General features: G+C 37.3%; 1 protein-coding gene across 4 annotated transcripts in view; it reads left to right on the forward strand.

Annotated features, from left to right (window-relative positions):
- The first annotated feature begins 2,514 nt into the window (after window positions 1-2,514).
- Window positions 2,515-23,358, forward strand: part of GOLGB1 (golgin B1) — an 89,448-nt gene continuing 68,604 nt past the window's right edge. For 2 of the 4 annotated variants that reach the window (XM_011950837.1, XM_011950838.1), the window contains exons 1-4: window positions 2,515-2,650; window positions 20,789-20,914; window positions 21,716-21,868; window positions 22,398-22,550. In XM_011950837.1, coding sequence (XP_011806227.1) covers window positions 21,737-21,868; window positions 22,398-22,550 — 285 coding nt within the window. In that variant the 5' untranslated portion in view covers window positions 2,515-2,650; window positions 20,789-20,914; window positions 21,716-21,736. The remainder of the gene's footprint in view (window positions 2,651-20,788; window positions 20,915-21,715; window positions 21,869-22,397; window positions 22,551-23,358) is intronic. The other 2 variants (XM_011950835.1, XM_011950836.1) reach the window with 1 other exon arrangement.

Consider the following 23,358-nt stretch of genomic DNA (forward strand, 5'->3'; position numbering starts at 1 on the left):
TCAAATTGCCCAAATCATTCGTGCACATGCTGCTCCCTCTACCTCCACTATTCTGTACCCTCTTTTTTGCTGGGGCAACTCCTAATTATCTTTTATTATCTTGATCACCCTCTCAGAGCCTAAATTGCTTCCATTAAGTTGCATTCTAAATTATTTCCAGTCCTTCAGTGAACTTAGAAATAATATCAGTTTCATTCTTTAACTTTTCCACCTCATTTTCTTCCTTTGTGCCCCTAGTGTTCACTATAATTCTCACCATAATATGCTTACCCAACAATAGAAGGTAGAGCCATAAGAAGACCTACTAGACAGACAAAATTCTAATCTCTTCTCCCATAAGAAAGTTTCATTCTGTTAAAACTGAAAGATAAATTCTAAGGTTGAATGTGAAAATAGGTATGTAGAAAGGTAAATTTTGTGTAAGGGAGTACAGTGGGACTCTCAGTGATGGTTTCTATTTTCTCTAAGGTAGAAACAAATTCATCTGCTGGGAGTGTGAGGTGTAGATATGGGGTTGGGACTTAAAGAGGATTTAAAGGTTTGAATAATTGTGGTAAATGGGAGAGGAAGCTGAAGACAAGAAGGATTTCGGAGTGTGCTGAAGATGGAGTTCAGCTGGAAACTGAATGTGTAGTGGTCAGGACATTGATGTCATTATTGTCCTGATGTCTCCTGCAGCATTTTGCTCCCCAAAGGTAGGAGTAGAGACCAATGGTTGGACTGATGCAGGTTTAGGACTTTGCTGGGTGGATACAATGAGGGATATAGGCGTATGACGTATTCATAAAGTGTTGCAGCATTGATGTTGAATAGCCACTTCAAATTCTGTCTCTGCCCTTCACCATGGGACCTTGTGCAAATTATTTAACCTTCTGAAGTCTTATTGCCTTGCATTTAAAATAAGGATAATCACATATATTTTATTAATTTAATAGATATTGAGTGCCCTCCTCTATACTTTTCTGGGACCTGGAGATAAAGCTGAGATCAAAATTACTACCTTCCTGTAGCTTATAATCTAATGAGAAGAGAGATACAAGATAAATGAATAAAATATATAGTATGTTAGATGGCAAAATGCTTAGGGGGAAAAAGAAGCAAAGAAGTATAGTGCATGTAGCAATTTTATTTATGTTTGTATTGATACATATTTGTACATATTTATAGGGTGTGGTAGTTTGATATATGCATACAATGTGCAATAATCAAATCAAGGTGTTTAGGGTATCTATCACCTCGAACATTTATCATTTCTTTGTGTTGGGAACATTTCTAATCTTCTCTTCTAGTTATTTTGAAATATATATTGTTAACTATAGTCACCCTACTGTGCTATCAAACACTTGAACTTATTCCTTATATGTTTGTACTCATTAACCAACCTCTTCCCTGCCTCCCCCATCTCCACCTTCCCAGGCTCTGGTACTTATCTCTGCTCCATGAGATCAACTTTTTAAGCTCCCACATGAGTGAGACCATGGGATATTTGTCTTTCTGTGCCAAACTTATTTCACTTAGCATAATGACCTCCAGTTCCGTAAGATGGGCAGCCAGGAAAGGCCTTACTGAGCTGATGTTTGAATTGCGAAGTTATGTAATCATTAAGATGAGTATACATACAATGGGCCAGTTGAGCGCACAGTAAGATTCAATAAATTCAAACTAACATTATTCTTATTGCCTAGAGAGTGCCTGAAATGACAGGTCACTGGGAGTTGGCTACTTCCCTCCCTTTCCTTAGGGGTTTAAGGAGAGCATGCGTGATTTTAGTCTTTTGCTGGAGCTCTTCACTGACACCCATTGCAGAGCCTGAGCCATCAACTCTCAATCTTTGCTTAGGTCCTGGCTCAGGCTCCACTTTGTAAGAGGCGCTTTCCTAGTAGTCAGTACTTTCTCTCTCACAATCATGTCCTTACAGACATCGCTGATCCTCTTTCATACTGACACCGGGTTCTAGTCCGAGTTTCATCACTAAGTCGCTGTTTGACTTTGGGCAAGTTACTTCTACGGTTAATTATTTTTCATCAACAAAATCAAAAGGTCATATTAGACAAAGAACTAAGAGGCTCCAGTATTTTTTGACTCTAAGAGTCCCATATCCCCGACTTCCTTCTCACAGCTCATTCAACAATCCTAATGGCAGCGGATGCCCGCAGTCTCAAGTCTCTGCGGAAGCCCAAGCCACAGTTTGGGTCAGTCACAGCCGACTAAGCGGAGGAATTAGACGAAGCCATCATAACCACCTAACACTGAGAACACCTGACCTTTCCCAGAACGCCCGCCCACTCGGCATTTCCTGTCCCTCCCTAGATCTTCTTCCGGGGCACCTACTCGCTTCTAATCACGCCCCTCATTCACTCTTTAGGGTCCATTGGCTGTTTCTTTGAGGAAGCGGAGCATCTTTTGTCGTTGATTGGCTTACGTCATTGTTGATAGGTTGGTAACAAACAAGGCGTGCCTGGTCTCCCCGGTAACGCACTGCCGATAGTCCTGATTGGTCGGTGTCTTAATCCCATCTTCCGTCCCAGCTGCTAGTGGCTGAGTCCCTGGCGGGGCGCGGCGGTGGAAGGTGTTGCGTACGGGGTTCCCGAGCTGACGTGGCTTGAATTGGGAGGAGGGCGGCTGGAGCCTCAGGCGGCAGCGCTTCTAGGTGAGTGGGGGACGCTCCCCAACTCTTCCCTCTGCGAGTCCAATAACAGTCACCCCCGCCAGAGGGGTCGCGGGAGCTGCCCAAGCAGCTACACTGGAGTCCCCTCCTCGCCCCGCCTCTCCCGGATTCAGTCCTGGATCCGGCCCTTCACCCGCCTCCTTCACCTACCAGGCCTCGTTCTAGTAGCCCACAAGCCTCTCGGCCCCACCGGAGGGCCTTCGGGGTCGCTCTACGCAGACTTGGACCACTTGCTCACGGTCTGTCCCCTCCCCGGCACGTTTCTCCCCTGGGAGCGACGGGGAAAAGCGCCCAGGTCAGTCCTGTCCGCACGGCCTTGTTCCTGGAGCGGCCTGCCTAAGTCGGCCTCGGTACGCAGCCGCTGACGTCGGAAAGAACCTGCCGGGCCCCTGTGCTCAGGCCCTAAACAAACTTAGTGTCCCGAAGGGGAGGCGGGACCAAAAGAAATCAAAGGTCTTGAGGGCGGAGATCACAGAATCATTGGCGATATTAATGCAAACGGAGGCCTGTCCAATGATCCTGCTAATGCTAATGGGTTACTGGAAAGATGAGAAGAGAGGAAAGATCCCAACGATCCCGTCAACACGAAAATCCCAGGAATCAGAGGTGGGCAGGCTGTTAGAGAAAAAGGAACCTCGAAGAGAGTTCTCGAGGAAAAATAACTTGGTTTGATGGTGTGGAGTGTGTTTAATCTGCACAACCGGAGTGTGAAAGGGAGGGTGAGTCCCTTGAGGAATGAGGAATATATTTGTCTGACTTATTTAAAGAGCTCCCGTTGGTCTGTGGGGAGCGGACACTTTGAGAGTGGGACAGGGATATTTAAAATCATGAATAAGTACTTTCAGTTTTTGAGATAGTTGGAAGCTGTCCGAGCACTTAAAGGACCTTCTTACAGTTCTGTGCAAGATGCAGGCAAGTGGAGGGCTCTTTACAGAAGGGCCGAAAGCCTTTCCAAAAGCGTGAATTTATAAGATTTAGATGGCCAGAATGGTTATGAAGAGGCAAACTCGGAAATATCCTATTGGAAAAATGGCAGGATTTGGTTTTGGAATGGATGCAGGAAAAAGTTGAAGAGTACTCCAAAATTGCAGGCATTGTACATTAACTGCTTCATAGCTTTTACTTTTCATCCCTTGACCACAGAATGACCATTTAATGTTTTTCTCTTCACTGCATTAATTTTTTTTACAACCGCAGTAGCTTCCAAACCTTTTTAATTGTACTCCCTATCAGTAAAACATTTTTGAGCATGCATCTCCCCAAATATTGTATGTTTAATTATTCATAGTGTATGACTACCACTGTAAATATGTTGTGTATAATATGAAATGTGCAAAAGTATAAATTTAAAAGAATGAAATTTTTAAAAAGCCTTGTCCACCCTTTGGGACCTCCCAGTCCAATTTGACAATCACGTGAAGATGCTTCCTTGTTTTTCAAGAAGGTCGTTGGCATTTCTGGCATCCAGACTCTGGGATGCAGCCTTTCTTAAAAATAATCTTTAGAAGGTTTTTTTCAACCCTCTGCTTGAGGTTTATAGGCCTCCTTTCTTTTTCTCCCTTTGATTAATGGATTGATTAAAGGAATGTTGACTTTATCCTTGTTTATAAAATAAATCATTCATTAATTTCTCTAGGTTAACTACTATTAGGAATACCACTGATCATTACATACCAGTCTGTGGTTAGAAACCATTATGTAAAAGGAGACTAGGCTCTATATTGCTGTATTTTTAATTAAGCTATTTTAAAATCAGCTATATGCTTTTGATAAAAGGAAATTTAATACAGAAGGATACAATGTAAAAAGAAAAGTCTTTTTCTTCTCTATCTACTGATCTACCCATCTCCGTTCCCCACTTCCCAGAAGTAAGCTCTGTAAATAATTTCTTGGTTATATTTAAGAAATTTTCTGATCATAATAAAGCACATGACAATATATACCCCCTTCTGTCTTTCCCACAAGTGGAATCCTAATACACATGCTATTCTACACCCTTCTTTTGTCCTTTCATACTGTGTATTAGGCACTTTCAATATCCATGGGTATAAAACTACCTCATCCTTTTAGATGGCTACATGGCAGTCCTTTGTAAAAATATAAAAATTATATTTAGCCTGTCCCCATTGATGGACATTTAGATTTTCAGTCATTAACCATCAAAACACTGCTGTAGTGAACATCCGTGTATATATATCCTAGGGCCCTTGTGTGAACCTGTCTGTGGTTTAAACAATATGGAATTATTTGGGGCCATTATTACTATGAATCATTTTAGTTTATGTACTGCTTAAAAAAAAAAAAAGTACTTACCTAACTATTAACATAGTGCCCTTATCCCCTCATTCTGTTTTCAACCTGAGTGAAGAATATTGGGTAATGAGATTATTCAGAAAATAAAATATTTTCTGTGTATCTTCACCCATCAAGAAGCTTTGTCGAACTATGTAACTGGGGAAATTACTTAACATCCTTCTGCCTTAGTTTACTCACCTTAAAACTGGGAATATTGACAGTACTCCCTCTTGCGTTTGTTTTAGGGGTAAAGTGAGTTAGGCCAGGCGCAGTGGCTCAAGCCTGTAATCCCAGCACTTTGGGAGGCAGAGGCGGGTGGATCACTTGAGGTCAGGAGTTTGAGACCAGCCTGGCCAACATGGTGAAACCCCCGTCTCTACTAAAAATACAAAAAGTTAGCCAGGCGTGGCAGCGGGTACCAGTAATCCCAGCTACTCCGGAGGCTGAGGCAGGAGAATCGCTTGAACCTGGGAGGCGGAGGTTGTGGTGAGCTGAGATCGTGCCATTGCACTCCAGCCTGGGCAACAAGAGTGAAACTCAGTCTCAAAATAAATGAATAAAATAATAAATAAGTAAATAAATAAATAAATAAATAAAGTGAGTTAAATAATGAGAAGTAAGTTATGTATAAAGATATTGGAGCAGTGCTTGGCCGGTCATGCTGTGTATGTATGTTATAGCTACCACTTACTTTTAAATTCGTTTAATTAAAATAGTGGGTTCTGCATCATGAAAAATAGTTGTTCATTTTCTAATTGTAAAATTATGTCATAATATCGAATATGTTATTTTCAGCTATACAGCACTACCTATTAGCCCCTCAACTTGGTTGAAAATCATTTTGAGATTTAAAGAATTAAGGACAGCTATGAGGCTTAACTAAATAAGCATGAAATAAGTTTCAGGAGTCGCCTCAACTGAAACCTAACCACCTTCTCTGTGTTTCTGTGGGAAAATGTGATTTAAATTCCAAAATAGATGGCATGTGTACATATACACACAGGCATGCACTCACTGTCTTCAGTTATTTTGCTTATTTTCCTGTGCATTTTGTTCTGTTTTCTGTGATTAGGGACATGCTTTGTATTTCTTTTTATATTTTTATATTTCCTAGCATAATGCTCAACACCAGGTGGTTGTTGTAAGAATAATCGTTGATAACAGTGAAGACTTGGAGAAAATAAAACTTACTTAATTCTAAGTGCCACTTCAACACGTAAGTGTTAAGGTCCTTGTGAAAGCTGTGGCCAGCATAGACTTTGAGGAATTGTTTTATTTGCCGCAGTGTCTTATGGAATCCCTGGCCTTGGTATGAAGCTCTGTTTTATTCTTTTCCTTAATTGCTATTCATGATCTTGGTGCTTTATAAAATAACAGCAAGAACATTGTTTGTCCAGCAGTCATACGTATTCCTTACATGAATTTATGACTATGAATATGAATATTCCCTTTATTAATTTTTATATATACATATACATATATACATATATATTCCTTACATACATTTATGACTATGAATATGAATATTTTCCCCTTTATTAATTTTTATCTATACATTTGCCCATTTCTGTCTACAGTGAGCCTAATAGAGGGGAGAACTCATCTTTCTTCATTTAGCTTAAGCATGGCTACTTACTGGCTTTCTTGCTGTGTAGTTCCCAAACTTTGGGCTACCAAAAGCCTACAACTGTGGCTGAGGTGCCCTTCCATTTACATTTCCAGATCATTCCTTTAATGTCAACAGCTGTAGAGGAGGGGGCATTAGAATGGTCCTTGTCAGTCTTCATTTTAAGATGAGGAAACTGACACTCTAAGGTGACTTACCCGCTATGATGCAGCTTCTTCTTGAGCCAGGACTGAAAACTCAGTTCCTTGGCTCCCAGTTTAGTGCTCTTCCCACTATATCACCTGCTTTCCTGTGGATCTCTGAGATTGTTGAATCAATCTATGAGAGACTCCTTTTGTCTTGCCTGAACTGGTGCATCTCTAGCACTCTCTCAGATTTTTATCTCATTTAAATCTTAGTCTTTCCTTCCTTAAAATGTACATATTTTTAAATGGTTATGTGAGGAAAGTAATCTGCTTTTCCTTTAAATAGTTTTTTATTTTATTCTATTAATCTTTTTTATTTTATTCTTCCCTTTTTTTGAGACAAGGTCTTGTTCTGTTGCCTAGGCTGGAGTATGGTGGTGTGATCATAGCTGACTGCACTGTCAAACTCCTGGGCTCAAGTGATCCTCCTGCCTCAGCCTCCCGAATAGCTGGGACTACAGGCATATGCCAGTATGCCCAGCTAATTAAAAAAAAAATGTTTGTGGAGACAGGGTCTCACTATGTTGCTCAGGCTGGTCTTGAACTCTTGCGCTCAAGCCATCCTCTCACGTCAGCCTTCTAAAGTGCTGGGATTACAGGCGTGAGCTACCCTACCTGGCTGCTATTGTATTATGTATTTAACTGAGGGACCTTGAAAGGTCTTAATTTCTAAGTGTCAGTTTTCCCTTTATAAAATGGGGGTGATGATAATACTTATCTAGCAGATTTTGTTAAGAATAAAGAGTATATAAAGTGTCTGGTACACTTACTTGCATTTAAATTAAATGTTGCTCAGTAATTGTTGCCATGAATATTATCATTATTATCCTGTGTTCATGTGTATGTGTTCTTCGTTTGCTATGATATTCAGTGATACTCAGTAGGATGCTGGTGGGCACACTTCTTTCTGGGGAGGGTCAATCAGAAACTCATGTGGTAGTGGTATGGGTTTCCATAGTGGATTTCATAATAATTAATGATATTTGAATTACTAGAATAAATCCACTTGGTGATAATTTTTTTCAGTATCTAGTCAGGTTCAGTTTGCTAATATTTTATTTAAAGTTCTAATTAAAATGTATTTAGAATGTTGGCATCAATATTCGTAGAGAGATGGTTTGCAATTTTTCATTTTCTTTTTCTATATTTTGGAGCAATATAAATAGCAACTTCTATAGCACTTAGATTCTCTCATTTTTGACAATTGGGTAGAATTTTCTAATAGCAACTATTTCTGGTGTTTTAGCATTGGTGACTTATTTTATAATTTTTCCATGGAAATTTATGTATATACAGTTTCTATTCCTAGTGGTATTAATTTTGATTAACTGTTTTTTTTTTATTATATTTTAAATTCTAGGGTACATGTGCACAACGTGCAGGTTTGTTACATAGGTATCCATGTGCCATGTTGGTTTCCTGCACCCATCAACTCTTCATTTACATTAGGTATTTCCCTAATGCTATCCCTTACCCAGCACTCCACCTCCTGACAGGCCCTGATGTGTGATGTTCCCCACCCTGTGTCCAAGTGTTCTCATTGTTCAATTCCCACCTATGAGTGAGAACATGCGGTGTTTGATTTCTGTCCTTGTGATAGTTTGCTGAGAATGATGGTTTCCACCTTCATCCATGTCCCTGCAAAGGACATGAACTCATCCTTTTTTATGACTAAATAGTATTCCATGGTGTATATATGCCACATTTTCTTAATCCAGTCTATCATTGATGGACATTTGGGTTGGTTCCAAGTCTTTGCTATTGTGAATAGTGATGCAATAAACATACATGTACATGTGTCTTTGTGGTAGCATGATTTATAATCTTTTGGGTATGTACCCAGTAATGGGATGGCTGGGTCAAGTGGTATTTCTAGTTCTGATCCTTGGGGAATTGCCACACTGTCTTCCACATGGTTGAACTACTTTACACTCCCACCAGTAGTGTAAAAGTGTTCCTATTTTGCCACAACCTCTCTAGCATCTGTTGTTTCCTGACTTTAAATGATCACCATTCTAACTGGCGTGAGATGGTATCTCATTGTAGTTTTGATTTGCATTTCTCTGATGAACAATGATAATGAGCATTTTTCCATGTGTCTGTTGGCTACATAAATGTCTTCTTTTGAGAAGTATCTGTTCATATCCTTTGCCTACTTTTTGATGGTGGTGTTTGCTTTTTTCTTGTAAATTTGTTTAAGTTCTTTGTAGATTCTGGTTTTTAGCCCTTTGTCAGATGGGCAGATTGCAAAAATTTTCTCTCATTCTGTAGGTTGCCTGTTCACTCTGATGGTAGTTTCTTTTGCTGTGCAGAAGCTCTTTAGTTTAATTAAATCCCATTTGTCTATTTTGGCTTTTGTTGCCATTGCTTTTGGCGTTTTAGTCATGAAGTCTTTGCCCATGCCTATGTCCTGAATGGTATTGCCTAGGCTTTCTTCTAAGTTTTTTATGGTTTTAGGTCTAACATCTAAGTCTTTAATAAGGTTTAAGGAAGGGATCCAGTTTCAGCTTTCTACATATGGCTAGCCAGTTTTCCCAGCACCATTTATTAAATAGGGAATCCTTTCCCCATTTCTTGTTTTTGTTAGGTTTGTCAAAGATCAGATGGTTGTAGATGTGTGGTATTATTTCTGAGGTCTCTGTTCTTTTCCATTGGTCTATACATCTGTTTTGGTATCAGTACCATGCTGTTTTGGTTACTGTTGCCTTGTAGTATAGTTTGAAGTCAGGTAGCGTGATGCCTCCAGCTTTGTTCTTTTGGCTTAGGATTGTCTTGGCTATGCGGGCTCTTTTTTGGTTCCATATGAACTTTAAGGTAGTTTTTTCCAATTTTGTGAAGAAAGTCCTTGGTAGCTTGATGGGGGTGGCATTGAATCTATAAATTACCTTGGACAGTATGACCCAGTGTGCTATAATTCTTATTCATATATATTCAAATTATACTTTTAGCCAAAGGGAACCTGTGTCCTTTGAAAGCTTCCTATCTTGTATGACAAGATGTTTCAGGATCATTTTGTACATTTCCACTTTAGAACTGGAATTAGCCATTTCTCTAAGAGAACCTCCTTTTAAAAACTTTTTAAAAATGGGAACGAGTATTTCACGACCCAAATCTAGGCACTAGAAATATTCATTGCTTCTCAGTTTGTCATAACTTTTAAGCCTTTTCAGTGGACAGAGCTAGGAAAATATGTGAACAAATATAAAATACTGAATTGTCATTTCACACTGTTCCTATTCAGATTCAAAGATCAATACAAAGTTTGTATTTTGGGGTTCTTAATTTCTTCTGTATTACATCTGTATCTTCTTTTCATAACTGAAAATACAGAATTAGTATATCCATAATTACTCATTTGCTTTAATTCTACATTTCATATATAGTAATCTAGGAGTAGTGATACTAATACCAGCACCACAACCACTTTAGACGAGATCGGGTGTGTTCAGGGTGGTATGACCATAGGCAACAACTACTTTTAATTATTGAAAACTGTTTAAAAAATATTTTTTATTTTTTGCATATGCTATTCACATTCTTCCCGATTTTTTTTTCATGGTTGTCCTATATATTGTCAGAGCATATAATTACTACATACCATGCTGTCTTTTCCTCAGTCTTTACTTAGTCTTAATTCTGTTAGTGACCTTATATTTAATGCTCACCACTAGTTCTTATAATGATGTTTCTTTAGTCATTTGGAGTGTCTCAAGTTTTGCCTCTAATAAATTCTTTAGGAAAGGCTTAAGAGAATATTCATATTTCATGAATTTTCTTGCTTGTTCATAATATTTTGTCTGTTTTTTATATCTGAAGGTTATGTTTGCCAGAAATAGAATCCTTGGCTCACTTTTTTCTTTTCTTGAATATCTTAAATTTGTAACTCTTTTTTTTTTTTTCTGGCAAAAACATTGCTGTTGAAAAATCTAATGTTTTATTTTCTTTATCTTACTAGTCATATGATCTTTGAGCCTAAATCCTAAGGGATTTTTTTTTTAAGTCCAGTAATTTTACTAGAGCATTTTGTTGGTCATTCTGAGTTGACATTCTGAGGTACATTGTGGGCTCTTTCAAGATGTAGTTTCAAATCTTTTTTAAAAAAATTCAAATGAGTATTCTTGGATTATGGTTTTTCATATTTGTGATGTTGCTTCGCTTTTCTTCTTCAGGGAATCCTGTTATTCACATTACTTCAGTATTTATCAGTTTCTCGCAAATCCTTTGTAACTCTTAATTTCTTACATTTTAAAAAAACAAACAGATTATTAGGAATTATTTCAGATCACTACAGAAAGTTTAGTACAGAAAATTTGCAAAGATAGTGCAGAAATCTGGTGTACCCTTTGCTTAGTATTCCCTAAGATTAACATGTGACATTAGCAGTGTACAAAATTAAGAAACCAACATTGGCATATTAATATTAACTGAGCTCCAGACGTTCACATTTCACCAGTTTCTCCATTAATGTCCATTTTCTGTTCCAGGATTCAATTCAGGATATCATGTTACATTTAGTTCATTTCTTTTTCTTTTGTTTGTTAAATATGAAGACAATTGTAGAGTCACATGCAGTTGTAAGATATAATACAGAGCTCTTTTATACACTTTGTTGTTTCCTCCAATGGTAACATTTTGCAAAAACTAATACATAATATCATAATTAGGATATTGAGATTGATATATTCCCCTGTTTTACTTGTGTATTCATTTGTATATTCATTGTATATATCTGTGTGTATTATTAGGTTCTGTAGTATTATATCACCTGTGTAGGTTCCTGTATCCACTGCCACAGTCAAGATACTGAACAGTTGCAACACCACAAGGATCCCTTGTGTTAACTTGTTATGACCACAGTCACTTCCCACCCCAACCCCTGTCTAACCACTGGTAACCACTAATCTTTCCATTTCTAGAATTTTGTCATTTCAAAAATGTATGGAACTGTATAATATGTACAAAATGTATGGAAGTATGGAATTGTATAATATGTAACCTTTTGGGATTGGCTTTTTTTCTTTCACTGTAGTTTTCTGAAGATCCATCTAAGTTGTTGGGTTCATCAGTAGTTCGTTCCTTTTTATTACTGAGATGTATTCCATGGGATGTATGTACCAGTTCATTTAACCATTTCCTTGTATATAACAGTTTGTTTAACCATCTATTAATACAAATAAAGCTGCTATGAATGTTTATATACAGCAGGTTTTTGTGTGAACTTAAGTTTTCTTTTCTCTAAGATAAATGCTGGGGAGTGGAATTGAGGGTCATAAGGTAGTTGCATGTCTAGTTTTTAGGTCATTTCTTTTTGATTTTTAAAATTATCCTTCATTTCAACTTTGCTTTTTTTTAATGGCATGGTTTGTTATATTTACTCATTTTCCTTTTCCTTATAGTTTTGTCTTCATTTCCAAAATGATTTTTTAAATTTTTCAGTCACTTCTTGTTTTCACTTTATTTCTGGGTTTTTCTGTTTCTGGTGTTTATTTTTTCACATCTTATGTAATTTTAAATGCGTTTTAGTTCCTTAAGTAGATTTAGGTGGTTATAGTTTTGAACTGTTTTCTTGAACATGGCTCTCTGACATGCTTCCATTTTCTGTAGGGATGTTATTATGATCATTTTCCTCCTTTTGTTTTCTTCTAGTAATGTATCTGAAGTGTGATACTTTTCAGTTGCTCTTTTTTTTTTTGGTGGAGGGGGCAGGGTCTTACTCTGTCAGCCAGGCTGGAGTGTAGGGGTGTGATTATGGCTCACTGCAGCCTCCACCTCTTGGGCTCAAGCAATCTTCCCACCTCAGCCTCCTGAATAGTTGGGCCTACATGCATGTGCCACCATGCCTGGCTAATTAAAAAAAAAAAAAAAAAATTGTAGAGATGGGATCTTGCTATATTGCTCAGGCTAGTCTTGAACTCCTAGGCTCAAGTGATCCTCCCATGTCAGCCTCCCAAAGTGCTAGGATTACAGGATGAGCCAGCACGTCTGGCCTCAGTAGTTCATTTTTAATATGAATTTATTGTTGCTGAACTTTTAGAAAGAGATTTTATACAGCTTTTCTAACTTGATAAGGTTTCTTCTTGTGCTGTTTTCAGACATTGTTCAACTATATGGCAGCTGATTTCTCAGATTTCCTGCTTTTCTTTCCTTGCCACTTTTACCTGCTCTTTATCTGGACCTCCTCTTTCCTTAGTGACTTAATTTTAATTCCCCTCTTAGCAGATTCTCCTCAGTGTGGGACCCTATCCTGCAAGAGAGCCCCAACTCTTCAGGTCTGAGAATTAATAAAGGTCCAGACTGCCTCAGCTCTTTCAGCCCTTGTAGGCCCCTGGCAGGTACCTGTTACTGGAATGGGAAGACCCCTCCTTGTATCAACTACTGTTCTGTAATTGGCTTGGCACATTTATCAGCAATTGCCCCAGGTCCTCTTGGTGTCGCGCTCCTCTGGCTTCCCTCAGTTTCCTCCCAGTTAAACACCAGTGACACCCACATCTTGTGACTGTTGGTGGTTTGTCTATATCCACGTTTATTTTGGGGTTTGTAGGAAACTTTGTAATTTTTTGGTGAAGGGCTGTCCACGGATCTTTTGTTATCTAGTTGCTTTGTCTGTTTTTATGTGGGAATAAAGGAAGATACAAAATCCATGGGGCCCCTTGCTACTCCCATCTTCTCAGAACCCCATCAGTTGGTTGTTTTGTTTTCTTTGTTCCCAAAGTAGTCTGAAAAATCTGAAGATAAAGTGATTCTGTTTGATAAGTTAGGTTCCATTATGATTTTCTTTGATTAGTAGAAATCTGTATGTTTAAGAAACTTTTTAGTAATGGTATTCATTTCCTTCATTAAAAGTTACCAAAAAAATGATCTCTAAAGTTAAAAAGAAAGTTTAGAATCTGTATACTGCTGAATTGTGACTTTTTTTAACCTGACTATAGCTGTGGTTCTCACACCTTGAATAAATAGTTACATATGGCCCTATGTACTCATGTATGACACTGTGTTGGCCTTCCAGTATTTAGATATGAAGTTATATATGATCCTGCATTGCCTTCCTAGGGAACAGTTCACTTTTTCTATCTCTGTCTCACATATCTTTTCCAAGTGATGTGCTACTTAGACTACCCAAGACAACCTATTAAAAAAACAGGTATTTCTCATCACTTCTTTCTTAAGAACCATGACTGTCCTAAACAGTATTATTATCCCCAGTAGAAGAAAACTGTAGCAGAGCCTAGTTTCATTTAAGTGTTTATTTTGTACAATAGTTTTCATATTTCTTCCTGCTGAGGGTGTTTGTGTGTGTGTGTGTGTGTGTGTGTGTGTGTGTGTGTGTGTGTGTGTTTTGAGACGGAGTCTTGCTCTGTTGCCCAGGCTGGAGTACAGTGGTGCAATCTTGGCTCACTGCAACCTCCGCCTCTCAGGTTCAAGTGATTCTGCTGCCTCAGCCTCCTGAGTAACTGGGATTACAGGCATGTGCCGCCACACCTGGCTAATTTTTGTATTTTTAGTAGAGATGGGATTTCACCACTTTGGTCAGACTGGTCCCAAACTCCTGACCTCATGATCTGCCCGCCTCAGCCTCCCAAAGTGCTGGGATTACAGGCGTGAGTCACTGCACCCGGCCTCTGATGAGGGTTTTAAAATGTTTTACATTTTATCACAAAATGTAAAATTAGGCATAATCATGTAAACTAATACTATGCACAGTCCAGTTCTATTTTGATTTTTTCCTATCAAAGCATTAATATGCTTCTCACTTTCATGAACTTTATGGACTAGCAGTTGACACTGATCTGAATATGTAGCCTACATAGTGGTTATAAAAGTAAATTGATTTTGGAATAACTTTAGATTTACATACAACTTGGGAATATTAGACAGTTATTGTATACACTTTATCTAGCATCCTCTAATGTTAGCATTTTACACAACCATGGTAAGTTTTTCAAAACAAAGAACACAGGTGCAATGCCATAAACTAGACTATAGGCAGACTTCATTCAGATTTCACCATTTTTTCCACTAATGTCCTTATTCTGTTTCAGAACCCAATCCAGGATACTGCCTTGCATTTATTTATTTATTTATTTATTTAGAGACAGGGTCTGACTCTGGCACCCAGGCTGGAATGCAGTGGTGCGATCTTAGCTCACTGCAACCTCTGCCTCCCGGGTTCAAGTGATTCTCCCATCTCAGACTGCCCAGTAGCTGGGACTATAGGTGCATGCCACCACACCCGGCTGATTTTTGTGTTTTTTAGTAGAGATGGGGTTTCACCATGTTGGCCAGGCTGGTCTCGAACTACTGACCTCAAGTGATCCGCCTGCCTTGGCCTCCCGAAGTGCTGGGATTACAGGCACGAGCCGCTGTGCCCGGCCTACTTTGTATTTAATCAGCATGTCTCCTTGTCTTCTCTCATCTGTGACTGTTTCTTAGTTTTTTGTTGTTTTTCATTACTTTGACAGTTTTGAAGAGTATTGGTCAGGTATTTTTAGAATGTCCCTGAGTTTGGGCTTTCCCACTGTTTTCTCTTGATTAGACTGGGCTTACGGGTTTTGCAGAAGAATACCACAGAGATAAAATACCCTTCTCATTACATTATATCAGGGGTTACATGATATTACGATGATTTATCACTGGTGATGGTAATCTTGATCACTTGGTTGAGGTAGTGGTTGCCAAGTCTCACCACTCTGATGTTGCTATTTTTCTTTTTTCATATTCTAGTCTTTGGAAATGATTCACTAAATCCAGCCCATACTGAAGGAGAGTGGAATTAAGCTCCACTTTTTAGAGGGGGACGTAGCTACATAAATTATTTGGAATTCTTTTGTAAGGAAGATTTGTCTCTACCATTAATTTATTTGATTTATTTATGTCAGTATTGACTGATGGGTATTTAATTTTTTATTTGGGTTATAATCCATATAATCCAATACTATTGTTATTTATTTTGCGACTCAAATTATTCTAGCATTGGTCATTGGGAGCTCCTTCAGGTTGGCTCCTGGTCACATTCCCCATTTTTTTTCTTTTTCTTTTTTGAACACTTCCTTACTTTCTGGCTCCCTGCCCCAACCCTAGATAGGCAGCCATTTCTCCAAGGAGCCCTAGTTCCTTTTATTGGAGATTTGCATTTAGAAATCAAGATCTAGATGCTGGATGCACTCATTGCTACTGAGGTGTTACTGTTTCTAGGCCTTTTCAGTGGACACAGCTAGAATATATATTTCTTTGTAATAACTGGTTATTTATAATGCATACATATCTATACTTATTTCTGCATTTATCTATTTACATATATATTAAAATAAACATGAGTTCATACCAATATCTCTGACTCTAATCCAGTACCATGGGGTTTTTCCTAGCCTTCTTGCCTTGTTTATTTGTAACTTCTTTCACTGATGGTAAAAAACCTGAATCTCATTATCTACAATTTACTTACTCATTTAACTCTAGTGTACAATGAAGTAGTTTCAGAATTGCTAACCCATACCACTGTGAGAAAAATTTACCAACTAGAGTACAGTGTTTATGTCAGTTCTTTTTGTCTTTATCCTTATAGTACCCAGTCAAAACACCATTTTTGTTTCTTAGGTTAGCCCCATCTCCTTCAGTGCAGTTATATCCTATATTTATAATATAGTTAGATCTATTTGTCACAGTCTGCATTCCATTTTTGGAACTCCTGACATCCTGGGTGAAGTTTTAAAAAAATTGTGTACAATTAAGTTTGCTCTTTGGAATGTACAGTTCAGTGAGTTTTGACAGATGCACATGGTTATGAATTTACTACTTCAAAATCATACAGAACAATTCCTTCACCTTAAAAATTCCCTTGTGTTGCTCTTTTATATTCAGCCACATCTCCTTCCTTCAAGCCCTGACAACTATGTTTGTGTGGGTTTATTTCTGGACTTGTTCACAATGTTATATAAGTAGAATAATATGATGTGTATCTTTTAGTGTTTAGCTTATTCCATGTAGCAAAAGGCATTTTAGGTTTAAGTATTGTGTTGTGTGAATCAATAGCTCATTCTTTTGCTGAGTGGTATTCCATTGTTTGGATGTGCTATAGTTTGTTACTCATTCACTTGTTGAAGGATATCCTGGTTATTTTCAGAATCTATGATTTTTGAGCAAACCTACTATAAACTTGGTTAGATGCCTAGGAGTGGGATTGGTAAATGTACGTTTAACTTTTAAAGAAACTGTCAAACAGTTTTCCAAAGTAGCTGTACCATTTTGTATTCTAATCTGCAGGCACTGAAAGTTCCTGTTGCTCTATGTCCCTGCCAGCATTAAAAAATACATATTTTAGCAATTCTAATAGGTCGGTAGTGATATTTCATTTTGCTTTTAATGAGTATTTTCCTAATGCCAGATTAACTTAAGCATCTTTTCATATATTTATTTACCATCCACGTATCTTCTTTGGTGAAGTATCCACATCTCTTGCACATTTCTTTATCAGGTGTTTTACTTTATTGATGTTGAGTTTTAATATATTTTTATTGTTTTTTATTCTGGATACTAGTTATTTACTGGATACGCTATATGTAAATATTTTCTCCTAATCTGTGACTTGTCTTTTTTTGTTTTTTTTTTTTTTTTGAGACAGAGTCTCGCTCTGTTGCCCAAGCTGGAGTGCAGTGGCATGATCTCAGCTTACTGCAATCCCTGCCTTCCGGGTTCACGCGATTCTTGTGCCTCAGCCTCCCGAGTAGCTGGGACTACAGGCATGCGCCACCACACCCAGCTGATTTTTGTATTTTTAATAGAGGTGGGGTTTTGCCATGTTGGCCAGACTGGTCTTGAACTCCTGGCCTGAACTGATCTGCTTGCCTCAGCCTCCCAAAGTGCTGGGATTACAGGTGTGAGCCACCGTGCCTGGCTTCAATGACTTGTCTTTTCATTTTCTTAACATTGTCTTCACAGAGCAAAAGTTATATGTTTTGATACATTTTTAATTAATATTTTTTATAATGTATTGTGCTTTTTTGGTGTCTAAAAGCTCACTGCCAAATTCAGCATCACAAAAATTTTCTCCTGTCTTTATTTCTAATAGCTTCACATTTTAAGTTTAGGTCTCTGATCCGTTTTGAGATATGCTTTGTATAAGGTGCGAGTTGTATGTCAAGGTTCACTCTTCTGTAGATGTCCAGTTGTTCCATAACCATTTATTGAAAAGATTGTCCTTTCTCAACTTAATTGCATTTGTACCTTTGTCAAAAATCAGTTGACTCAATTTGTGTGTGTCTATTTCTAAGCTCTCCATTTTGTTCCATTGATCTGTGTGTCTGTACTTTTACCAGTGCTGCACCGTCTTGTAATTGTAGTTAGTAATTTCCACACTCCTTGCCTTTTCATATGTTTTAGAGTCAGCTTTTTGATGTTTACTAAAAGCTTGATGGGATTAAGTTTGGAATTGCACTAATTTTATAGATCAAAATGGGGAGAATTGATACTTTAATATTATAGAGTTCAAATGCACGTATATGTTTATTTCTACATTTATTTAGATTTTTTATTTCTTCCTCAGTTTTTCAATAGTTTTCAGCATTCAGCAAATATTTGTTAGCTGTCTACCCAAGTCTGCTCTTCTTTTTCAGTGCTGTTGTAAGTGGTATTCTTATTGGTTTCAAATTCCTCTTGTTCATTGTAATGGGAATGCAGTTGACTTTTTTTTTTTTTTTTTTTTTTTTTGGGATGGAGCCATCTAGGCTCACTGCAAGCTCCATTTCCTGGGTTCACGCCATTCTCCTGCCTCAGCCTCCCAAGTAGCTGGGACTACAGGTGCCTGCCACCATACCCGGTTAATTTTTTGTATTTTCAGTGGAAATGGGATTTTACAGTGTTAGCCAAGATGGTCTCGATCTCCTGAGCTTGTGATCCGCCTTGGCCTCCCAAAGTGCTGGGATTACTGGCGTGAGCCACCGCACCTGGCCTGCAGTTGACTTTTATATAGTGACTTTGTATCCTGCAACCTTGCTAAATTCACTTATTCTAGGAGTTGTTTTTTAAGTAAAGTCTACATGGACAATCATTTTGCTAGTTGAGACAGTTTTATTTCTTCCTTTCCAATTTGTATGTCTTTTCTTTTTCTTGCTTGTTGCATTGGCTGGGACTCCAATATAGTGTTAGATAGAAGTAGTAAGAGATGACATCTTTGCCTTGTTTCTCATATGGTGAGAACATTCAGTTTCTCACCAGTAATTATGATGTTGGCTGTAAGTTTTTTAAAAATGCCCTTTATTAGGTTAAGGAAATTTACTTCTATTCTTAGTTTGCTGAGAATGAATTATTCTCATTGTGAATTCATAGTCATGAATAAATATTGAAATGTATCAAATGCTTTTTCTGAATCTATTGATATTATATGGTTTTCCTTATTCAGTCTATTAATATGGTGAATTACATTGATTTTCATATTTTGAATTAGCATTACATTTCTTGAACCCCACTTGGTTGTGATGTATTATCTTTTTATATATTACTGGATTTAATTAGCTAATATTTTATGGAGTATTTTGAATATTTCGTTGACTGTGACCATGAGGAACATTGGTCTATAGTTTTCTTGTTATATCTTTGTCTGCTTTTACTATTAGGGCAATGCTGGTCTGGTAAAATAAGTTAGAAGGTGTTCCCTCCTTTTCTATCTTCTGGCATATATTATATAAAATTGGTATTATTCCTTAAATGTTTGTTGTTACTTGCTAATGAAGCCACCTTAATCTGGAGTTTTCTTTTTTTAGAAGGTTTTTAATGTATGAATTCAATTTCATATTTATATGTGTGTGTATATATATATGAGTATGTGTGTGTCTGTACACACACATGCACTCACACACATCTACTCATTTATATTCAGGTTCTCTATTTCTTCTTGAGTTTTGGTAGCTTGTGTCTTTCAGTGAACTGACCCATTTTATCTACATCAATGAATTTAAAAGTATAGGGCTATTTGTAGTGTTTATTATCTTTTAATGCATGTTAGATCATTAATGATGTTTCCTTTTTTATTTATGATGCCAATAATTTGTGTCTTCTCTATTTTTTTCTTGGTCATCTTGACTAGAGTTTTATCAATTTTATTGATCTTTTCAGATAATCAACTTTTGGTTTTATTGATATTCTCTATTCTTCTATTTTTATTAATTTCTACTCTGATTTTTTTTTTCTTGCTTACACTGGCTTTAATTTGTTCTTCTTTTTCTAATTTTCTACTGAAGAATTGTACGTTACTGATTTCTGTCTTTCTTCCTTTTCTAATATATGCATTTAATGCTGTACATTTTGAACAAAGTTTATATTTAAATTTTAGCAAAACCACATGGTTTATCAAGAAAGCTTTCTGAAAGAATAGGGTTCATGGGGCACATAAAAAGAAAAATGTTGCAGTATCATGGAGTTTATTTGAACAAATGGGAGAGAATAACTGTCTGGCAGAGGAAGAAAGAATAAGAAATTCATGTTTGGATGTGTGCCTATAGTCTTAACTACCCGAAAGGCTGAAGTGGGAGGATCGCTTGAGCCCAGGAAGCAGAGGTTGCAGTGAGCTGAGATAGTGTCCCTGTACTCCAGCCTGTGTGACAGAGCAAGACCCTGTCTCAAAAAAAGAAAGAAAAAAGAAATTCATGTTTGAAAGTGAAACTACTATGAAAGAAGGGCATTAAAGATAAAAATTACCATTAAGGTGTATTTAACAATTATATATTTATATTTAACATTGTATTAATGTTTAATGATTAGGTACTTGTATTTTATTTTAGAAATGATGTTAGTGATGGTAATAACCTCTGTACAATTGCCAGTGAAAAGAACAATGTGTGACTACACTGTAAGTACTCAAATGCCTTTTTGAAGACATCATTGTGCTGCAGACTGTGTCTAATACAAATCACCCGTACAGTTTTCTTTTTTCATTCACGGATGATATGGTTATCAATGTAGGAGAAACCTATGTTCATTTTGCTGATTCTTAGTTTTTTTTCCCCCCTTCTTTTCCTGCAGAAATGCTGAGCCGATTATCAGGATTAGCAAATGTTGTTTTGCATGAATTATCAGGAGATGATGACACTAATCAGAATATGAGGGCTCCCTTAGACTCTGTGAGTAGTTCTGTTCTGATTTAAACTGGTAAGACATATGTTCTGTGTTCTTCTAAGGAAAATAATTTAAGATAGAAGGGTGTGAGAAGCCTCTGTGGTGCTAGTTGAAGTGAGGATTTAGAAAAATATTGAAATTTTATAAGTGATCCTTGTAAGTTTTTAGCTTAAAAGCCACAGTGATGGGAAACAAGTCCTGGATACAATTTGAAAGGACTTTCTCATTTGTCTCCCTGGGCTTTGTTTAGTGCCAGATTGTTTTAAGTCCTTTGTTCTCATCCTTGGCTATTCCTGTTCCACAGGAAAGGTCTAAGTGACAAATGGGAAAACTGGAACACCTCTTGGGTTTCAGAATATCTGTTTGCTTTGTAACTTCATTTACCACTTCTCTTATAGTTTGTATTTTATTTTATTTTAAGATGACACAAATTGGCAGTATGTATTATATTTTCTGAAGTCCACATAAGGAATTAATAAAAGTCCTTAGTTTTCTGAGAAGACAAGAAGTAATGCTTAGTGGTTAAGAGAGTTTTACTTAACTACTCTCTAACTTTTGGCCTTTACCCTTACTGGTTTATGATTTTTGCCTTTCTTTATTTTTCTCTTAGGTAAAATTAGGATGATAATACATGGGATAATGTTTGTAAAATGCTTAACATTTATAAATACTTAATACATTGTAATGGCTATGATAATGATTATTATTGGATCAGAGTTAAATTCTTGAGTTAACAAGAATATGAATTAGGCAAAACATAAGAAGTTGGAATGAAGAAACTCCTATTGGGAAACTAACACCTGGTGCATTGGCAACTTTTTTCCTAAATATTAGGAATTACACCAAGAATCTGACATGGAATTTAATAATACTACACAAGAAGATGTTCAAGAGCGCCTGGCTTATGCAGAGCAGTTGGTGGTGGAGCTAAAAGATATTATTAGACAGAAAGATGTTCAACTGCAGCAGAAAGATGAAGCGCTACAGGTACTATTGTTTTTATCCTTTCTTGTGGAGCATTTGATAAGGGACAGATGATACACTACTCACTTTGATTTTTGTCTCCACTTAGATTATTAGAGAATCTGATTATCTCCCTAGTACTATAACCTTATGCCTACTGAAAGTAACTTTTGGACTGGGCGTGGTAGCTCACATCTGTAATCCCAGCATTTTGGGAGTCTGAGATGGGAGGATTTCTTGAGGCCAGGAGTTCAAGATTAGCCTGGGCAACATAGTGAGACCCTGTCTCCACAAAAAAATAATTTTAAAAAAATTAGCTGGGCATGGTGGTGGGCACCTGTAGTCCCAGCTACTCTGGAAGCTGAGATAGGAGGATCATTTGAGCCCAGGAGTTAGAGGCTGCAGTGAGTTGTGATTGCACCACTGCACTCCATCCCTGGTGACAGAGAGAGACCCTGTCTCTAAAAGTAATAATAATAAAAATAACTTTTAGTATGTGCTAGATAAGAGGTGAATAAACATTTATGTATTTACCATGATTGTTCTTGGGCAGGAAGAAAGAAAAGCTGCTGATAACAAAATTAAAAAACTAAAACTTCATGCGAAGGCCAAATTAACTTCTTTGAATAAACACATAGAAGAAATGAAAGCACAAGGAGGGACTGTTCTGCCGACAGAACCTCAGTCAGAGGAGCAACTTTCCAAGGTATGGTGACTGGGTATAGTGTGTATTTCCTAAGTTGAAAAAACCTACCAATACAGCAGATCTTCACCAATCACAAACATTTAGAATGCTAAAATGATACAGCACTAAATAATGTTTTGTTTTTTTGTTTTTTTTTTTTCTTGTTGAGCTTATAGTTCAGCTGGACTGTAGGCCACACACAGGGAGAATGAAAGGCCTACAGAAAACGTGGATATGAAATGCCAGTTGTGACTTAGACTTTCAGGGAGTTAAAAAAGGCTTACAGGAAGAAATAAGTACTGAAGTGAGGCATTTAGACAGGAGGGAAACATACCTTTTAGAGGCGTTTCATCATTGATTAGAAGATTAAACTATGTTATCTCTAAGGTTTCTTCCAGCTCTGAAATTTTTTAATTCAATGACTTAACACAGAATATTCTGTGTCCTCATATAGTCACATAGTGGTGGATTAAAGCTTCATGCATGTGGGCTGAATCAGCTGAATTACCTTGGACTCTCTAAAAGGGAGGCTTTCTAGGTTTATGACTGCAGCCAGCAAAGCAGTTTAAGGTTGGAGATACAGAGGAGGAGTAAGGAAAGTACTGCCCTGTGAGGAATATTGTCCCATTACTCAAATTTTCATTATCTTTCCTCTATGGTTAAACTCCACATATTCACATTCAGTTAGATATTTAGAGAACAAGAAACTTCAGTTTTGTGGAGAGTTTGGTACAGATTATATGGAGGCAGGCATATCACATGCATACTGAAATTATAGAGTGAGCCTAGACTTCACTGTGTGTAAGAAATCTTTATTTTTTATTTTTTT

Source organism: Colobus angolensis, unplaced genomic scaffold, assembly GCF_000951035.1.
Source record: "Colobus angolensis palliatus isolate OR3802 unplaced genomic scaffold, Cang.pa_1.0 Scaffold31, whole genome shotgun sequence".
Classification (NCBI taxonomy): Eukaryota; Metazoa; Chordata; class Mammalia; order Primates; family Cercopithecidae; genus Colobus; species Colobus angolensis.